At 27.7% G+C, this 15,007-nt stretch overlaps 1 protein-coding gene across 1 annotated transcript; it reads right to left on the bottom strand.

Annotated features, from left to right (window-relative positions):
• Positions 1 to 10,041: 10,041 nt before the first annotated feature.
• Positions 10,042 to 13,098, bottom strand: LOC149512225 (uncharacterized). The gene has a single exon (XM_089753076.1). It carries the CDS (start codon positions 13,024 to 13,026, stop codon positions 11,191 to 11,193), a length of 1,836 nt encoding a protein of 611 aa, XP_089609202.1. The 5' UTR covers positions 13,027 to 13,098; the 3' UTR covers positions 10,042 to 11,190.
• Positions 13,099 to 15,007: the final 1,909 nt, after the last annotated feature.

The raw sequence follows: 15,007 nt of genomic DNA, 5'->3' as shown, positions 1-15,007 counted from the left end.
CAAGTGCCAATTTTCATCTTTGAAAAACAAGTTTATTAACCATTACTAATTAATTTGAACAATCAAATACGTGATTGGATCCCTTTCCCATTGAATATGTACGGATAGTTAATCTTTGGCAAGCTATTCTTCGAGGACTATTGACCATCCTAATTTCATGCCAATATTCTTGCCTTTGATTGAAGACTCGAACAACCCAGTTTGAAGGAGATTTTCAGCTCCTACAAATTGATGTTAACGGCTTGATTTGAGTATTCTAGAAGGGAAGCGACCACAACCAAATGCCTTCTAGTTGAAATGGAAATAGCCTCGATATTGCCCACTAATTATTTTTGTTTTTTGGGAACTTTATAGCAATCCATTACACATCAATACAAATGTTTAGTTTACATTTATAAAATGAGAAATATTAAATTATACGTCAATTTCTTTTCTTATTTTAAAGATAAATTGTTTAAAAGAGAGAAAGCAAGTCTAACCAATATACGCATTAACTTAATTTTCATTTTATAATGGTACAGGATAAAATAAAGAAAAAGGTTACAACCAAATGCATCGCATGTATTGTCCAACTCAAAAAGCCAAATTTAAATCTCTTTTCTTTAAAAAAAAAAAAAAACCTTAAAATAAAGGATTAAGTAACAACCACCGACTATGATTTTGTCAAGTTAATTAGATACCTATGTTGACTAGAGGCATTCAGAGAATGGGCCAAGTCTGGTTAGATTGAAAATTTTAAAATCAAACCTCATTTAAAGTCATTTAACTTAAATTTAATATTAAAATGTTAAAACTATTTTTATATTTTTATTAAATATGACTTAGAATTAAATGAAATAAAAATAATTATTTAATATTAAATTATTCTCACAAGTCAAAACAGGATTTGAGCTTGAATATTCTTGTTCATGACCAGGACAAGCTCGATCTTATGAATTTGGTGGGTCACCTAACTCGTGGTCATTTTAATATTGATGGTCTATTAAAACATTCAGTTATTTCAACAAGAAAATTTTTATTAAGTTCCTAAATTTTACACCGAAAGAAAATAATTAAAATAAAGTAAATATGGTCGGTCTATTTTTTTTTTTCTGAGCCAATAATATTATTTAATTGAAGAAAAAAGATAAAACAGTAAGCTTCTGCCTACCTGGAAAGGAAAGCTTTCAAACATACATCTACCAGTCTTGTCTTCCAATTCCATACCACCGAATAGCAATCATAGCCAGGAATGAAATGGAACATAAGATACAGCACCCATTTTTGTCACGGAGTCAGCAAAAGAGTTAGCTTCCCTGTAAATACGAACAAAATTCACCTGTCCAATAATTTCTCTAAGCCTAACGATCTTAGCAAATACATTCCATTGATTCCAAGGCCAAGATTTAGCACGGAATTGATAGCCACCTTCGAGTCTGATTTTATAATTAAAGCCTCTTGTTTGCATCCTGGAGAGGAGGAAAAGACTTCCAAAGTTGTTTTGATGGCCAATATTTCAACAAAATTGGATTCTTGTTCTCCAATAGAACCATAAAATAAACCTGTGATATTCCCTGTCGAATCCCTCGTTACCCTACCGAAACACGCCGAACAAGGTTTGTCCCTGGCGGATCCATTCTCATTAAACTTGACATTAACATTTTGGTATATCTGTTTTACCTTCTATTTATTATAACGATTTGGAAGATTGCTAAACAAATTTTAAGAAATTAAATTAAAATCGTGGGAGTCACCATTCACTACAAGAATTTAGGTTTTTAGTGGCGTTTTTTTTTTAACGTTTTGTGACGTTTATAAACGTCACTAAAAGATTTGTGACATTTGCGAAAAAAGCCAGTCAGAGTGTCAGCTATACACACGTTGCAGAAAATAGTAGTATTTTTTATAAAATACTACTATATTAGCAGCATTTATATCTAGAAAATGCTATTATTTTAGCGACGTTTATATCTTTGAAACACCGTTAATTTAGTGACATTTTTATCAAAAAAAATCTATTACTTTGGTGGTGTTTGTATCAGAAAAATGTCACTAATTTAGTGCTTTTTCTAGTAAGAGCAATGCTACTTTTAGTGGCATTTTATGGTACAAATGCCACTAAATTATTCTTTTAGTGATATTCTTGAATGCAAACGCCTCAAAATTAAGAAATGTATATTTTAAAATAAAAATTTTATGTTAATATTTATTATTTTCACAAACAAGTTTAAATTCAAAAACTGAAATTAATATAAACTGAAATTAATATAAACTTAATTCATGTTCAAATATGCATCTAATTAACACAAAGTTTAATAATTAGTATAATAATATTCAAATTTTTTTTAATAAATTAACAAAATTAAAATTAAAATGTATGAAATTGATGACTGCATAGATTTTGAAAGCTGTCAATTGATGAAGGAATTTTTTCACCTTAGTCACTAGCGTGCTCAAGAACCTACTAAATAATAGCATACAATTTTTAACACTTCATTGTAAGCTTTTTTATATTAAAAACTATAAATATTTACTAAATATAATACTTGAGTTAGTGGACCATCGAAATAAGTTCCTGAAAATTGTTGTTGCACAAAATTCATAATATGATCGAGTCGATTATACAACTACTGAAATTTTGCATGCTCTTGCTTTATTCTAGCATGTTCTTCCTCAATTTTGGCATACTCTTGTTCTCTTTTTGCTTTCGTTTACTGGAAACATTGTTGCATAGTTTGCAACTCATCTCTCAATATCGAAATGTCTCACAAAGACTGACTTGCTAAGAATGTAAATTGCTGAGAGCTACGTCCATAGTAGGTAGATGGTGTTGGACCCAATCCAAAGCCTCGGACCCGTCCATGCCTTTCTTTTTCAGTAACTTCTATGAATATTCAAATTTTTAATTCTTGCATATTGAGAGAATCATCAGATGCTACTTTAATCTCAATAGCCATTTTCTCTTTCGTTTTCTCCTGTAAATTAGTCATATGCAACTATCAAGTTTAATGATTAATTGATAATCTGTTAAAAAGAGTAAATATTTACTTTATGTTAAAAAATATGTTATAAATTATCATAATTTCTTGTATTTTGACATTTATGTAAGATGCATATCTTTTTTGTGTGTGTTAAGCAAAAAAGTTCTACACATCCAATTTTACTGCCCATCTCAATCTCCTATACAAAAATATATGTTATTTAATAGGATACATATCAACTGCAACTTATTTATACATATCAAGCCTGTCAATTAAGTTCAAAAATTTTGAATAATTTTAATATCATGTATTTATATTTTGGCCCCTTAATAACACAATAGTCTTAAACAGATGCAAACAATAAAAGCATTTTGGCCTTTCACATATATTGATAATGGCAACCAAATTCAATTATTTGGACAAGTTTAATATCATGGATTGAAACCATTTAAACTATTGAAAGCCATCCAAAAGTTTAATTTGTATTTTTGCCTTTTAAAGGCAAAAATAGTCTCAAATAGACATAAACGATAACTTTTTCACCCATATTAACTGTATAAATCAAGTTCAATCAATCAGACAAGTTTAATATTAAGTATTGAAGCTATCCAACAAATTTGTATTTTTACCTTAATAGACGTAAATAATAACTTTTTCATACATTTCATCCGTGTCAACAAAGTTTGAAACTTTTGATAAGTTTAATATCATGTATTAAAACTATCAAAACTATTAAAACAAAATAACAACTGTTAATTTGCATATTTACCTTTTAATGGCACAAAAAGTTCATTCATTGGAATAAGTTTAAAATCATAAACTTACTATTTCTTTTTGCTTTCTTACAAAACTTTTTGATCCACTTGTGTAGCATGTTTCTGTTGCTTTGTACTACCAATCCCAATCTATTCTAGTTTCTGTCATAAAATATAATTGCGTATATGGTAGAAATACAAATATTACCAACTTAAAGAATAAAACACTTTCATTATTTCATTCTACTATATAAAGTTATAAATTATTTCCTCTACTTTTTCTTGAGAACCAAAATCTAACTAATTATTCATATTGCCACCTAATTACATTACATGGTAGATTTTTCATCATCGCCTTTACAGTAGTATTTCAATTGAAATACTTATTCTTCAAATTATACTTATAATCTTTCTATTTCTTTTTCAATGACTTAAGCACAAATGAAGTTGGTATTTCAAATACAAATCTTGACTGTAATAATACAAAAAGAAAAGTTTTAATCAATAAATCAAATTTAAAATAATTAATTTTTTTATATGTAATTAATTATACTAATATCTCAATAAAGTTTAAAGCATTAGCCTTAACTTCTGCTGGAATTTTATGTCATGTTTCATAATGAATGGGCAATTTCATTCCATTACGGGTAAACATGCCTAGAAATCCAGCCAACAGTTGAGCCTCTTCACCAATTGGTTACCTATCAGAGTTTGCAAATACTACAATATGCTTGTTCGGAGGTAGTGCAAACAATTCCTTCAAAGTTATCGGACCTCTGGTCTTCCGTTGACTATTGTTATCAACAGCAAAAAATAAAAAATAAAATTGTAAAATGACAATACTTTTATCATTATAATTGAATTCTAAATATAGGGTATATGATACCTGCATTCAAATTTAAAGCATAATCAATTGACGAGACACTATCTAAACCTGGACCTCTCGTATTATCAGATCCAATATCAATTAAAAGGTTAGATGTGATTGAGTTAGATCTGACAGTACGTTCATTCCCCTCCAAAGGATTCAGTCCATAGCCAATATCAACAGGTACCATAGATAGTTCTGAACTAATATCTCTGATATGTATTCCTTTCAATCTACTCCTCGGTATTGTCGTTTACCTGTATCATAAAAACGAATATATAAAAAATATTAGTCTAGAACATATATAAAGACATTGAGAAGTTAAGAAATCATAACCTACAATATATAAAGAACATATCAATTTAATTAAATCAAAAGATAATGTATGATTTACAATACAATAAATATACAATAACGAATGCGACATTAATTACATACAATCATTTACGACATTATGTCTTAAACACTCAAATTACAAAATATAAATGATCCATCATGGTTTATAAATATCTTCATTAACATCTTCGTGGACCCACTGAGTGTAGGTACTAGAGATATTTTCATTCAAGTTTTGTTCAGCAAAAGAATAACATTCAATTCCATGTGCAACATCATTTCTTGTATCCAACTCCATATCAAATAAGTCTCTAGGTGTGTTTCGAAAAACAATAAACCAACCCAACTTTTTGGGATCTTCAAAATAAAAAACCTGTTTGACTTGAGATGAAAAAACATAAGGTTCATCGATGAGTTGTTGTCTAGTATGAATTAATCTAGAAAAATTCACAAGTGTAAATCCATATTGATCTTTTTTAATATCCCTTATACTATTCACACCAACCTAATCACATCGAAATAAGATAACTTTTCACTTGCCATAATAATCCAACTCAATGATGTCATTAATCATGCCATAATAGTCAACATTTTTATTTAAAAAGTTTGTGTCCCTAGCACTAGTATAGCTAGTAGTAGATAAAGTAACAACAACTACTGAATTTTGTGTACTTCTAAATCTCTCATAAGATTTAGTGTGAAATCTAAATCCATTGATGATGAAATCTTTGTATCGTTTCATAATCTTGTTCGGATCTTGTGAAAGACACTTCACCTCTTCACTAACAAGCCTTCCATTCCACACCTATAAAAGTGGAATAAATATATATATATGTTATTAATGTTAGTTATACCATAAACATTCTATGTAGATTTCTCATAATAGGAAGTATGGCATTACTTACTGTTACTCTTAACCATTTATGAAAGCTTTTGGCAAACAACTTATCAAGCTCTTTAGGGTTTGATCATCGATAATATGCAGGAGTTCTCAAATTATTTCTATACTCACTACAAAGATCATGATAAAAGTATTAATAATAAAAAAGAATACAATAAATTATGCTTAATGTAATGAATAATTTTCTTGCTAAAAAACTTACATGCGAAATGATTCAATAGAGTCATGATGAAAAAGAACATATCAATGTGCTTGTGCCTAAGATTTATCATCTAACTCCACCATTTTAGCTTTGCCTATTGGTTTTCCAAAACTTTGAAAAATATATATGTAGGCAGAGTCAGTATGTTGCATACCAATATTTCTCGATGGTCTATTAAATCTTATTTCAACGTCTTCCAAATAATGAGAACAATATATCATACACTCTTTTGCTAAATATTCTTCAGCAATAGAACCTTTCGGATAGCGTTTGTTGCGACAATAAAACTTTAACCTCCAAAAAAATCTATTGCATAATGCATTATCATATGTGTAATATAGAGAAACAAACCACATGTGTCTATGTCAACACACATTATCTGATAATTTTGTATCTTGTTATATTATATTACATATGATTATGATCAAATCAATAATTTATTTAATATCAATGATTAAATAATAGTTTTTCAACTATAAAAATATGATAAAAACTAAAATCCAAAATAAAAAAAATAATACCTAATATTTATATATAAATATAAAAGTTATAGTAGCAATAATTATCAATAATTATTGATAACCTAACAAGGATGGTCAATAATTATTGAGATTGTTATCAATTTTGAGTAGTAACTTTTACTAAAATATTGAATAATATGTTAGATAAATTATTAAGAAAACCCATGAATGAAACATAAAATAATGAATAATTTTATTAATAAAAAAATATAAAATATCTTTCACTTATTACTTAATTAATACATAAAATATTTTTTTATTAAGCAACATATAAATCATATTTTAGACTAGTAAACTCAAAATTAAAATATTTTTAATGAATTTATAATTTTATCTTTTTATTTTATATAAATATTTATATAATAAATTAAAATTATATCATTTATGCATTGTATCACATAATTAAATAAATAAAACTAATCAACACATCACATTGATCACAAACTAATTTTAAAAAAATGATTATGTAAAATCTAAAATAATATGATGTCTATCCAAATTCACTTTAATTCGAAATAATTTGAAACCAAGCTTGAAAAGATATTTATTTAATATATAGTAATATTAATATAATTTTAACTTACATTCTTTAATTTAATATGAATATAATTATATAATGTTTTAACTATTACCGATGGATTTTTTTTAAAATTGACAATTAATTTAAAAAAAATTATTAAAATAATATATAGATAGAAAAAATTTTTATCGATGAAAAATTCTGTCGAAAAATTACTAATGGAATTTTATAATACCGATAAAATTATATTACCAATAAAACTAACACCAACTTAAAAATTTTATCGATAAATCTGTCAGTAATATTATTACTGATGAAAAATGAAGTATTACCGATGAAAATTTCTGCAAATTTTCTGATAGAAAACTTACATTCTAAAACATACATTTTAAATGCCAATAGAGTATTAGTTCATATGCCATGCACTTAACCAAACTTAGGAGGTTGTAAGTTTTAGGAGATTTAGGTGTATAATATCCTCATCGAATGAATTAAATAGATAGAAGTTAGGATCAATGGTAGATTAAAAATTTTTAAAAAGATTATATTCTAACTTACACTCTTTCACACTTAATCACTTATATTTATTTAATATATAAAATTACTAATATAATATAATATAATATAATAGATTAGAGATCCACATATAGCAATGTAAATTTTACACTCTTTATTGATTCTTGGATCAAAATTAATCCATAACTAATTTAAATTAAAATAATATTTTTAATTTTAAAAGAGTGTAAAACTTATATAAGTGGATCTTTCTTAAATATTATAACATAAAAAAGAATTCACTATAAGTCAACGTAAGTCTTACACTCTTTTTAACTCTTGAATCAAATGGCTAAAATTAAAATTATTATTTTCATCCAAATCAATAATTTATTTAATTTTGATCCAAAGATTATAAAAAAATGTAAAACTTAGACTAATGTAAATGAATCTCTTTGCATAATATAATATATAAATAACAATCAAATCAAATCAAATCAAAATCTTTGGATAGACGCATTCAAAAAATTTGCCTGTAATTTATGTCTAAGTCTATTTAACCAATCTAATATTTCTATTCAATAGATAATTCAAACCTTGTTCAGTTTTAATTCAATCCAAAGTCAATTCAACCGAAAACCACCTAAACCCAAGTCTAATATATACCTAAACCCAAGTCTAATATATATATATATATATATATATATTAGACTTGGGTTTAGGTATATATATATATATATATATATATATATATATATATAAAGAGGAATTAACTTACACAATGCAAAACTTATTTAATTGTTCTCCACATTTTGGTCTAAGGAGGTTTTATGAGGATATAGAGATTTTAGTTTCGAGCCAAGATCTTCTTTTCCTTGTATCTTTATAAGGACTATGCCCTCTCCTTAAGCAAAAAAAGAAAAATTTTTGTTTAATTTTACATTTTTTTAACTATTAATTTAAAAAAATCCAAAAGACGAGATTAAATTATTTTTTTTCTATTTTTACTCTTCTCTCATTTTTCTATAATACATTATTAGAATATGAATAAAATTTTACTACTTTTATATCCATTTAAACTTCACATGTACAATTAGCTTAAGATTGTTATTTATCACAGCAAGTTTTAGCAGATTCCAAATATAATAACATTGGTGCAGTAAACATTATTCGACTATTTTCGTAGATAAATTGTGCTCAATGTTCTAAAAGAATATATACTATATTTGTAACTTTTCCTATTTCTCTCCTTCAACCTTCTCTTCTTTTCTTTGTTTTAGTAAGCTCTCACAATGTTGATTATCCCTTGAAAATTTTAAAAGGTTCGTCTTCTACAAATTCTTGGAACAGGAGCCCTATTGTTATCCTTCCTTCTGAAGCCATGTTCCGTGACGTTAGTGGCAATAACAATCAGGGCTAGTCCGGTTGTTGTAATCCCCTGCACCTTGGTGTGTGTGCTAATCTGCTGGGTGGTTTGGTGAATGTTGACTTGGCAATGTGCCAACCAAACCATGATGCAGCCTAATCCAAAGGTTGGCCGATGTTGAAGTTGCTGTTTGCCTCTGCACTGCCATCAGAGCTAATGTCTCAGGCATTAACCTCAACCTTCCTATTTCATTGAGCCTCCTTCTCTATAATTGCGGAAGGAAGGTATTTTTTGATTGCTTGTGCAGCCCAGAATTTTTCTTACAAGTATTCAATCAGAAATGTTTGGGACTGTTAACATGTTGGGGCTTGTCTTAATTAATTCTTCAATAATTCTATAATGTTGTTGCTGCTTTTACGAAATTGATTCATTCAGAATGTATTCTTTATTCTTATTCTTGTTCAATTTATTGTGTAACAAGAGATATTTACAAAAAAATTATTTCATTCTTGGGGCACTTATTTATTTATTTTAATTTATGATATGAGTATTTGCTATATCTCTTGTCTACGTTTTTTTTTTCGGTTAATTCAAAGGTAGTTGAGTAAAAAAATTATAGTCTATTCCTTTCCTTTATACTTTATAGCATTTCCCATTTATAAATTCACACAGCTCAATTTTTTTATTTTTTTTATTTTATTATAAATAATAATAAAGGGTAACTCAATTTTTTAATTTTTTAATTCTATTATAAATAATAATAAAGGGTTTTACTTAAGAGTGTTAAAATAATTTTTAAGATTAATTAAATTATTATTTATAGTAATATTTTAAGAATTAGTATTTGATATACTATCAATGTAAAATTTTTATCACATGGGTGGAATTAAGATGGTAACACATGTTTTATTTTTTTAATTAGATTTTTTTTTAAATATACTTTAAAGGACATATGTCGTTTTCTTATTTGTGAAATTCAAATTTGATACTGACAGTGGCACTTGTTGAAAAAACTAAACTTATTGGTTTTTCTAACTCCTCTTTTTCTGGAAGCAGCGTTGGGTACAAATTCATCATTTACATGAAGAAGCATGTGGATGGCTCGAAATATCATTGAATTAGATATATTCTGCTGCTACAACTGCAACGGAACAGGAAGATGGACAAGCAGACGACAAGTTTCGACAAGCATGCCTCAAAGGCTGTAATGTAGCAAGGGAAGTATGGGGATGCTGTCAATGTGGATGATGCCTGGAAATGTGCTGAACATGAAGCTGAAAAGGGATGGCTGTTCAATGTATCTAGGAAAGTTGAGCAGGGAAACAAGCAAGTTGCATTGGTGGCTTGTTTGGCGATTTGGTGTAGCAGGAACCAAGCAGTTAAGAACAATGTAAGCAGGAAAGCAGAGGAAACAACTGCATTTATTGCCAAATATCTGGAAGACTATAAAAGAGCCAAGGTAAGCACTACAATTAACTCTATGGGATAGGTGGCTCGATGGAAAGCACCAAAGGAAGGTTTATGCGGAATCGGCATGGTGATCAGGGATGAAACTACTGAAAAACAAATCAGAGATCTATAACGGCAAAAGCATCAGTTTTCATAATTTAAAGTAAACCACTGATGATCATCAACCACTCTTATGCTTTCCACACCATACATACACACAGTAACTGCGTGAGATAGAGAGAGTTAAATCCAAAATTAGGACGTGACAAAATTTTAGAGTTAAAAGACTTAAATCCAAATCATTCAGATTTTAATAAAAATTTAATTTAATAGGTTCAAATTCTTTCTTGACCTGTCATAGAAAGTCAGTTACAACTTGGTAAACAACCAAGGATCTGAATGACAGTCTATCACTGATATGATGCTTAAATAACAAAAAAAAAAAAAAAAAAAGAAAAGGGATGCGAATTTATCAAATCTGGAAAATGAGGTTCCACAGATCTGAAAAAGAAAAAATAGCCTTGAACATTGTCACCATATCAGTCTCAATAAATATCATTTGTTGCTATAGCTTAAAATCTATGATTCCAAGACTTGAGCACAATTATAACTACTATGTCCATTTCAAGATCTGCCAATAGTTGGAAGCAGAAACTCTCCCCACCATTATTTGGTGGTTTAACTTTATAAATATGAACTATCCAGTTTAGGACTGCTTAGAATATTTACTAGCAGGTGCACATTATAAATTGTGTCTAGATTTACTGCAGCAATGTTGATTGAGAAGAGATCATTCATATTAACACTTTGATAGCCTTCACAATTTCTGAACTAGTGCACAAAAAGATTCACCTGTTGAATCACTAGACAATAGATCCACTACCATGGCTGCTGTGGATGCATCCGTAGAAAATCCTTTCTTAACCATTTCATGAAGAATTTGTATTGCCCTTGATGTGTCATTGTTATGAAGACATCCTTTGATCATGGTATTATAAGAGCAACTATTTTGCATGCAACCATCCACTTCCATTCTCCTAAACAATTCATATGCTTCATTCAGCAGCCCTTCTCTACAAAGTCCTTTGATCATTGTACTATATGTGTAAACAGTGGGCTGTACCCCTTTGACTGTGAGTGCATAAAATAATTTCCTAGCAACTTTAAGTTGCCCAACTAGACACAAGCCATCAATTAAGATATTGTAGTGGACAATATCAGGTTCTAGCCCACTGTTCTGCATTGCATGAAAGAATCCCAATGCCTCATGAATATGACCATGCTTGCATAAGCCATACAACAAGGAAGAGTAAGTGATCGCATTTGGTACTAGGCCATAAGCACACATTTCTTCAAAAATTTCTTGTGCAGTTGCAAGTCTCCCAATATGTGACATGCCATCTATAAGAGTGCCATAAGTAACAACATCAGGGACTAATCCATTTCGAGTCATTTCATGAAAAAGCTCCACTGCCTCATCTATCCTTTTAGCCTTACAATATCCATTAATAATGATACTGTAACTGACTACACTAGGTTCACAACCCTTATAAGTTATTGAATTGAATAATTTTCTAGCCTCATCCATTTCACCTCGTAAACAATATCCATCCATCAATGAATTATATATAACTATATCAGGCTCAATACCTTGTTGAATCATTCTCTCAAGAATATCTCGAGCCTCTAAAACCCTACCCTCTTTACAAAGTGCATCAACCACAATACCATATGTGATCACATTGGGTTTGCAATTGCTAGCCACCATTTCTTTGAATAATGCTGTAGCTTCCTTCCACTGACATGAATTACACATGGCATGAATTAAAGAATTATAAGTGACTACATCAGGTGGAATTCCTTTACCTCTCATTTCAGAGAAAAGCTTCAAAGCCTCAGTTACATTCTTGTCCTTACAAAGGCTGTTGATTAAGGTGGTGTATGTTATAGTGTCCGGTGCGCAACCTCTTTCTGCCATAGTCCTTAGCAATCTAATAGCACAAGTAGCTTCTCCTACTTTACAAAGACCGTTCACTATCATATTATAAGTAATTAAATCAGGCTGATACCCTTCTCGAATGACAACGTCATCAAACAACCTCACAGCTTGAGCTACTTTACCTCTAATGCAAAGGCCATTGATCAAAGTGGAGAATGTTATAACATCAGGTTGAATGCCCAGCTTCAACATTTTCCCCAAAACAGAAAACCCAAAATCCATTCGATGCAAGCGGCAAAAACAATTAACCAAGATGTTGAGAGTATAAACATCGTGATGAATTTCTAGTAATTCCATTTGTCTCAACAGAGAAATACCAATTTCATAATGCTTCATTCTAACAATGGCTGATAATAATTTACTAAATTCAACAATACAAGGGCGAGGATGGGTATGAAGCATGTGATCGAACAAAGCCAAGGCATCATCAATTTTATCAAACACATACTTGGATTTCTTGGAAGGGGTGGTAAAGAAGTAAGATTTTTGAAAATAGAAGAGAGACCTTTCCCTATTTAAAGCAGAAAAGCAATTCAACAAAGAAAAGGGAAGAGAATTGACAGATTTGGGGTTACTCAATTCCAAATGTTGAAGAAGATCAATGGCCGAAGAGAACGGAAGAGAAGCGATTCTCCAAAAATTCATCATCATCATATTCACCAAACCAATGCAAAGCTCCGATTCTCCTTCAACACTGCAATTACTTGCCGGATGATACACTCGGATACACACAGACTTCAAACTTACATGTGGGTCCATTTAAACCATTTGCTATTGCTTGGGAAAAAATATTTTATTTAAGTGAATTTTTTATTTTTAATATATGCACAGAATCGTGAGAAAGAATTTCCTTACACTAATATAATTTTAAATTTTTTTAAATTTTTACATCAAAATTAAATCTATGATTTATTTGAAATTAAATTTATGAATCAAAATAATATTTTTAAATTTAGTAATTTTGATTAAATAATTCAAAAAATTATAAAAATTACATTAGTATAAGTGAATTTATATATATATATTTGATTTTAAGTAGATTCTTAAGGTTTTGGATTGAATTAGACTTGTTTAAGGGTTGCTCACCCAAAATTATACTTAAACTTTTTAAAAAAATTTGAATACAAATATCAAATCAGTTAAATGGGTTGAACATAAATAAAAGACATTTTTTAAAATAAATTTAAATTAAAGACTCATATATGACCCAATAGTTATTTTATTAAATGAGTTTAGATTGAAGATTCAGATATAACTCGATAGTTATTTATATATATTTTATATTTATGCCCCACTACTTGTGGGTTAATTAAATTATTTTATCATTCTATTTAATGAAAATTTTTACCATATGAATCACATTTAGAAATATTTTCTAACTTAAAAACTTAAAAAATTATCATTTATGATTTTTAAGAATTTCATTATCAAATTTATTATTTTTTAAAAAAAGTCTAAATATTAATTCTAAAATTTATTTTATTATTTTTATCAATTTCTCACTTTTATTTAATTATTGCCTAAAAATAAATGTTAATTATCATTATTAAAGCTTTATTTAAAATTTTTCATCATTTGGATCAAATTTTAAAAAACTTTTTATATAAAATTTTCTTAAAAAATCAATTATTTGTGATTTTTATGAATTTCATCTTTAAAATAATTTTATTTATTTTCAAAATTTTATCATCCTTGAAATAATCAAAATTTTAATATATTTTATTTTTGGCTCAAAAATTAATATCAATTATCATTATTGAATTTTTTTTCTAAAATTTTCTTTAGTTTGGGCAAAATTTAAAAAATTATCTTGTATAGAATTTTCTTAGAAAAGCAACCATTCTTATTATTAAAATTTCATCATTAGAATATTTTTATTTATTTTCAAAATTTTATTATATTTTTTCAATTTAAAGAATTATTATTTTTTAACTAATCAAAATCTATCTTAATTTAAAATTTAAATAAGTAACAAATTAAACTAAATTTAAAAGTACAAAATAATTAAATAAAAACAAAACAAAATAAAACATACAAATAAAGTAAAATAATTAAAAACAGAAACAATGAATAAGGTTACAATGATAATTTAACAGCATTGAATAAGTGTCACATGAAGAATCCTTAGGGGATTCTTTTAATCTAGTGTAGTATAGATATATTAAATAAATATAAGTGATTAATTGTGAAAAAATGTAAGTTAGAATGTATTTCTTTTAATTTTTAATCTACTATTAATCCCAAACCCTATCTATTTAATTAATCTAATAAGTATATTACACATCTAAATCTTCTAAAACTTAAAACTTTCAAAGTTTTACCAGCATACATACCATATGAGCGGCTATTTTATTGGCAGTTAGAATGTATATTATATAATTATATTAATATATATTAAAGAATGTAAGTTAATATTAATATATAATAAACAAATACCTTTTAGCATGGTTTCAAATCATTTCGTACTAAAGTGAATTTGGATATATTTTATATTATTTTAGATTTTACATAATATTTTTAAATTTATTTTATGACTAGTGCGATGCTTTGGTTAGTTTTATTTATTTAATTATATGATTGCATAGATAATATATTATATAAATATTTATAAAAATTTTAAAAATAAAATTATAAA

This window comes from Durio zibethinus, chromosome 23 (assembly GCF_047325235.1).
Source record: "Durio zibethinus cultivar Kanyao isolate XHJ-2024 chromosome 23, ASM4732523v1, whole genome shotgun sequence".
Lineage (NCBI taxonomy): Eukaryota > Viridiplantae > Streptophyta > Magnoliopsida > Malvales > Malvaceae > Durio > Durio zibethinus.
The sequence above is the reverse complement of the archived record's forward strand: the minus strand, read 5'-3'. Positions and strand labels throughout refer to the sequence as shown.

Coding starts and splice junctions, on each gene's coding strand:
- LOC149512225 (XM_089753076.1), bottom strand. CDS start 13,026: ATGATGATGATGAATTTTTGGAGAATCGCTTCTCTTCCGTTCTCTTCG.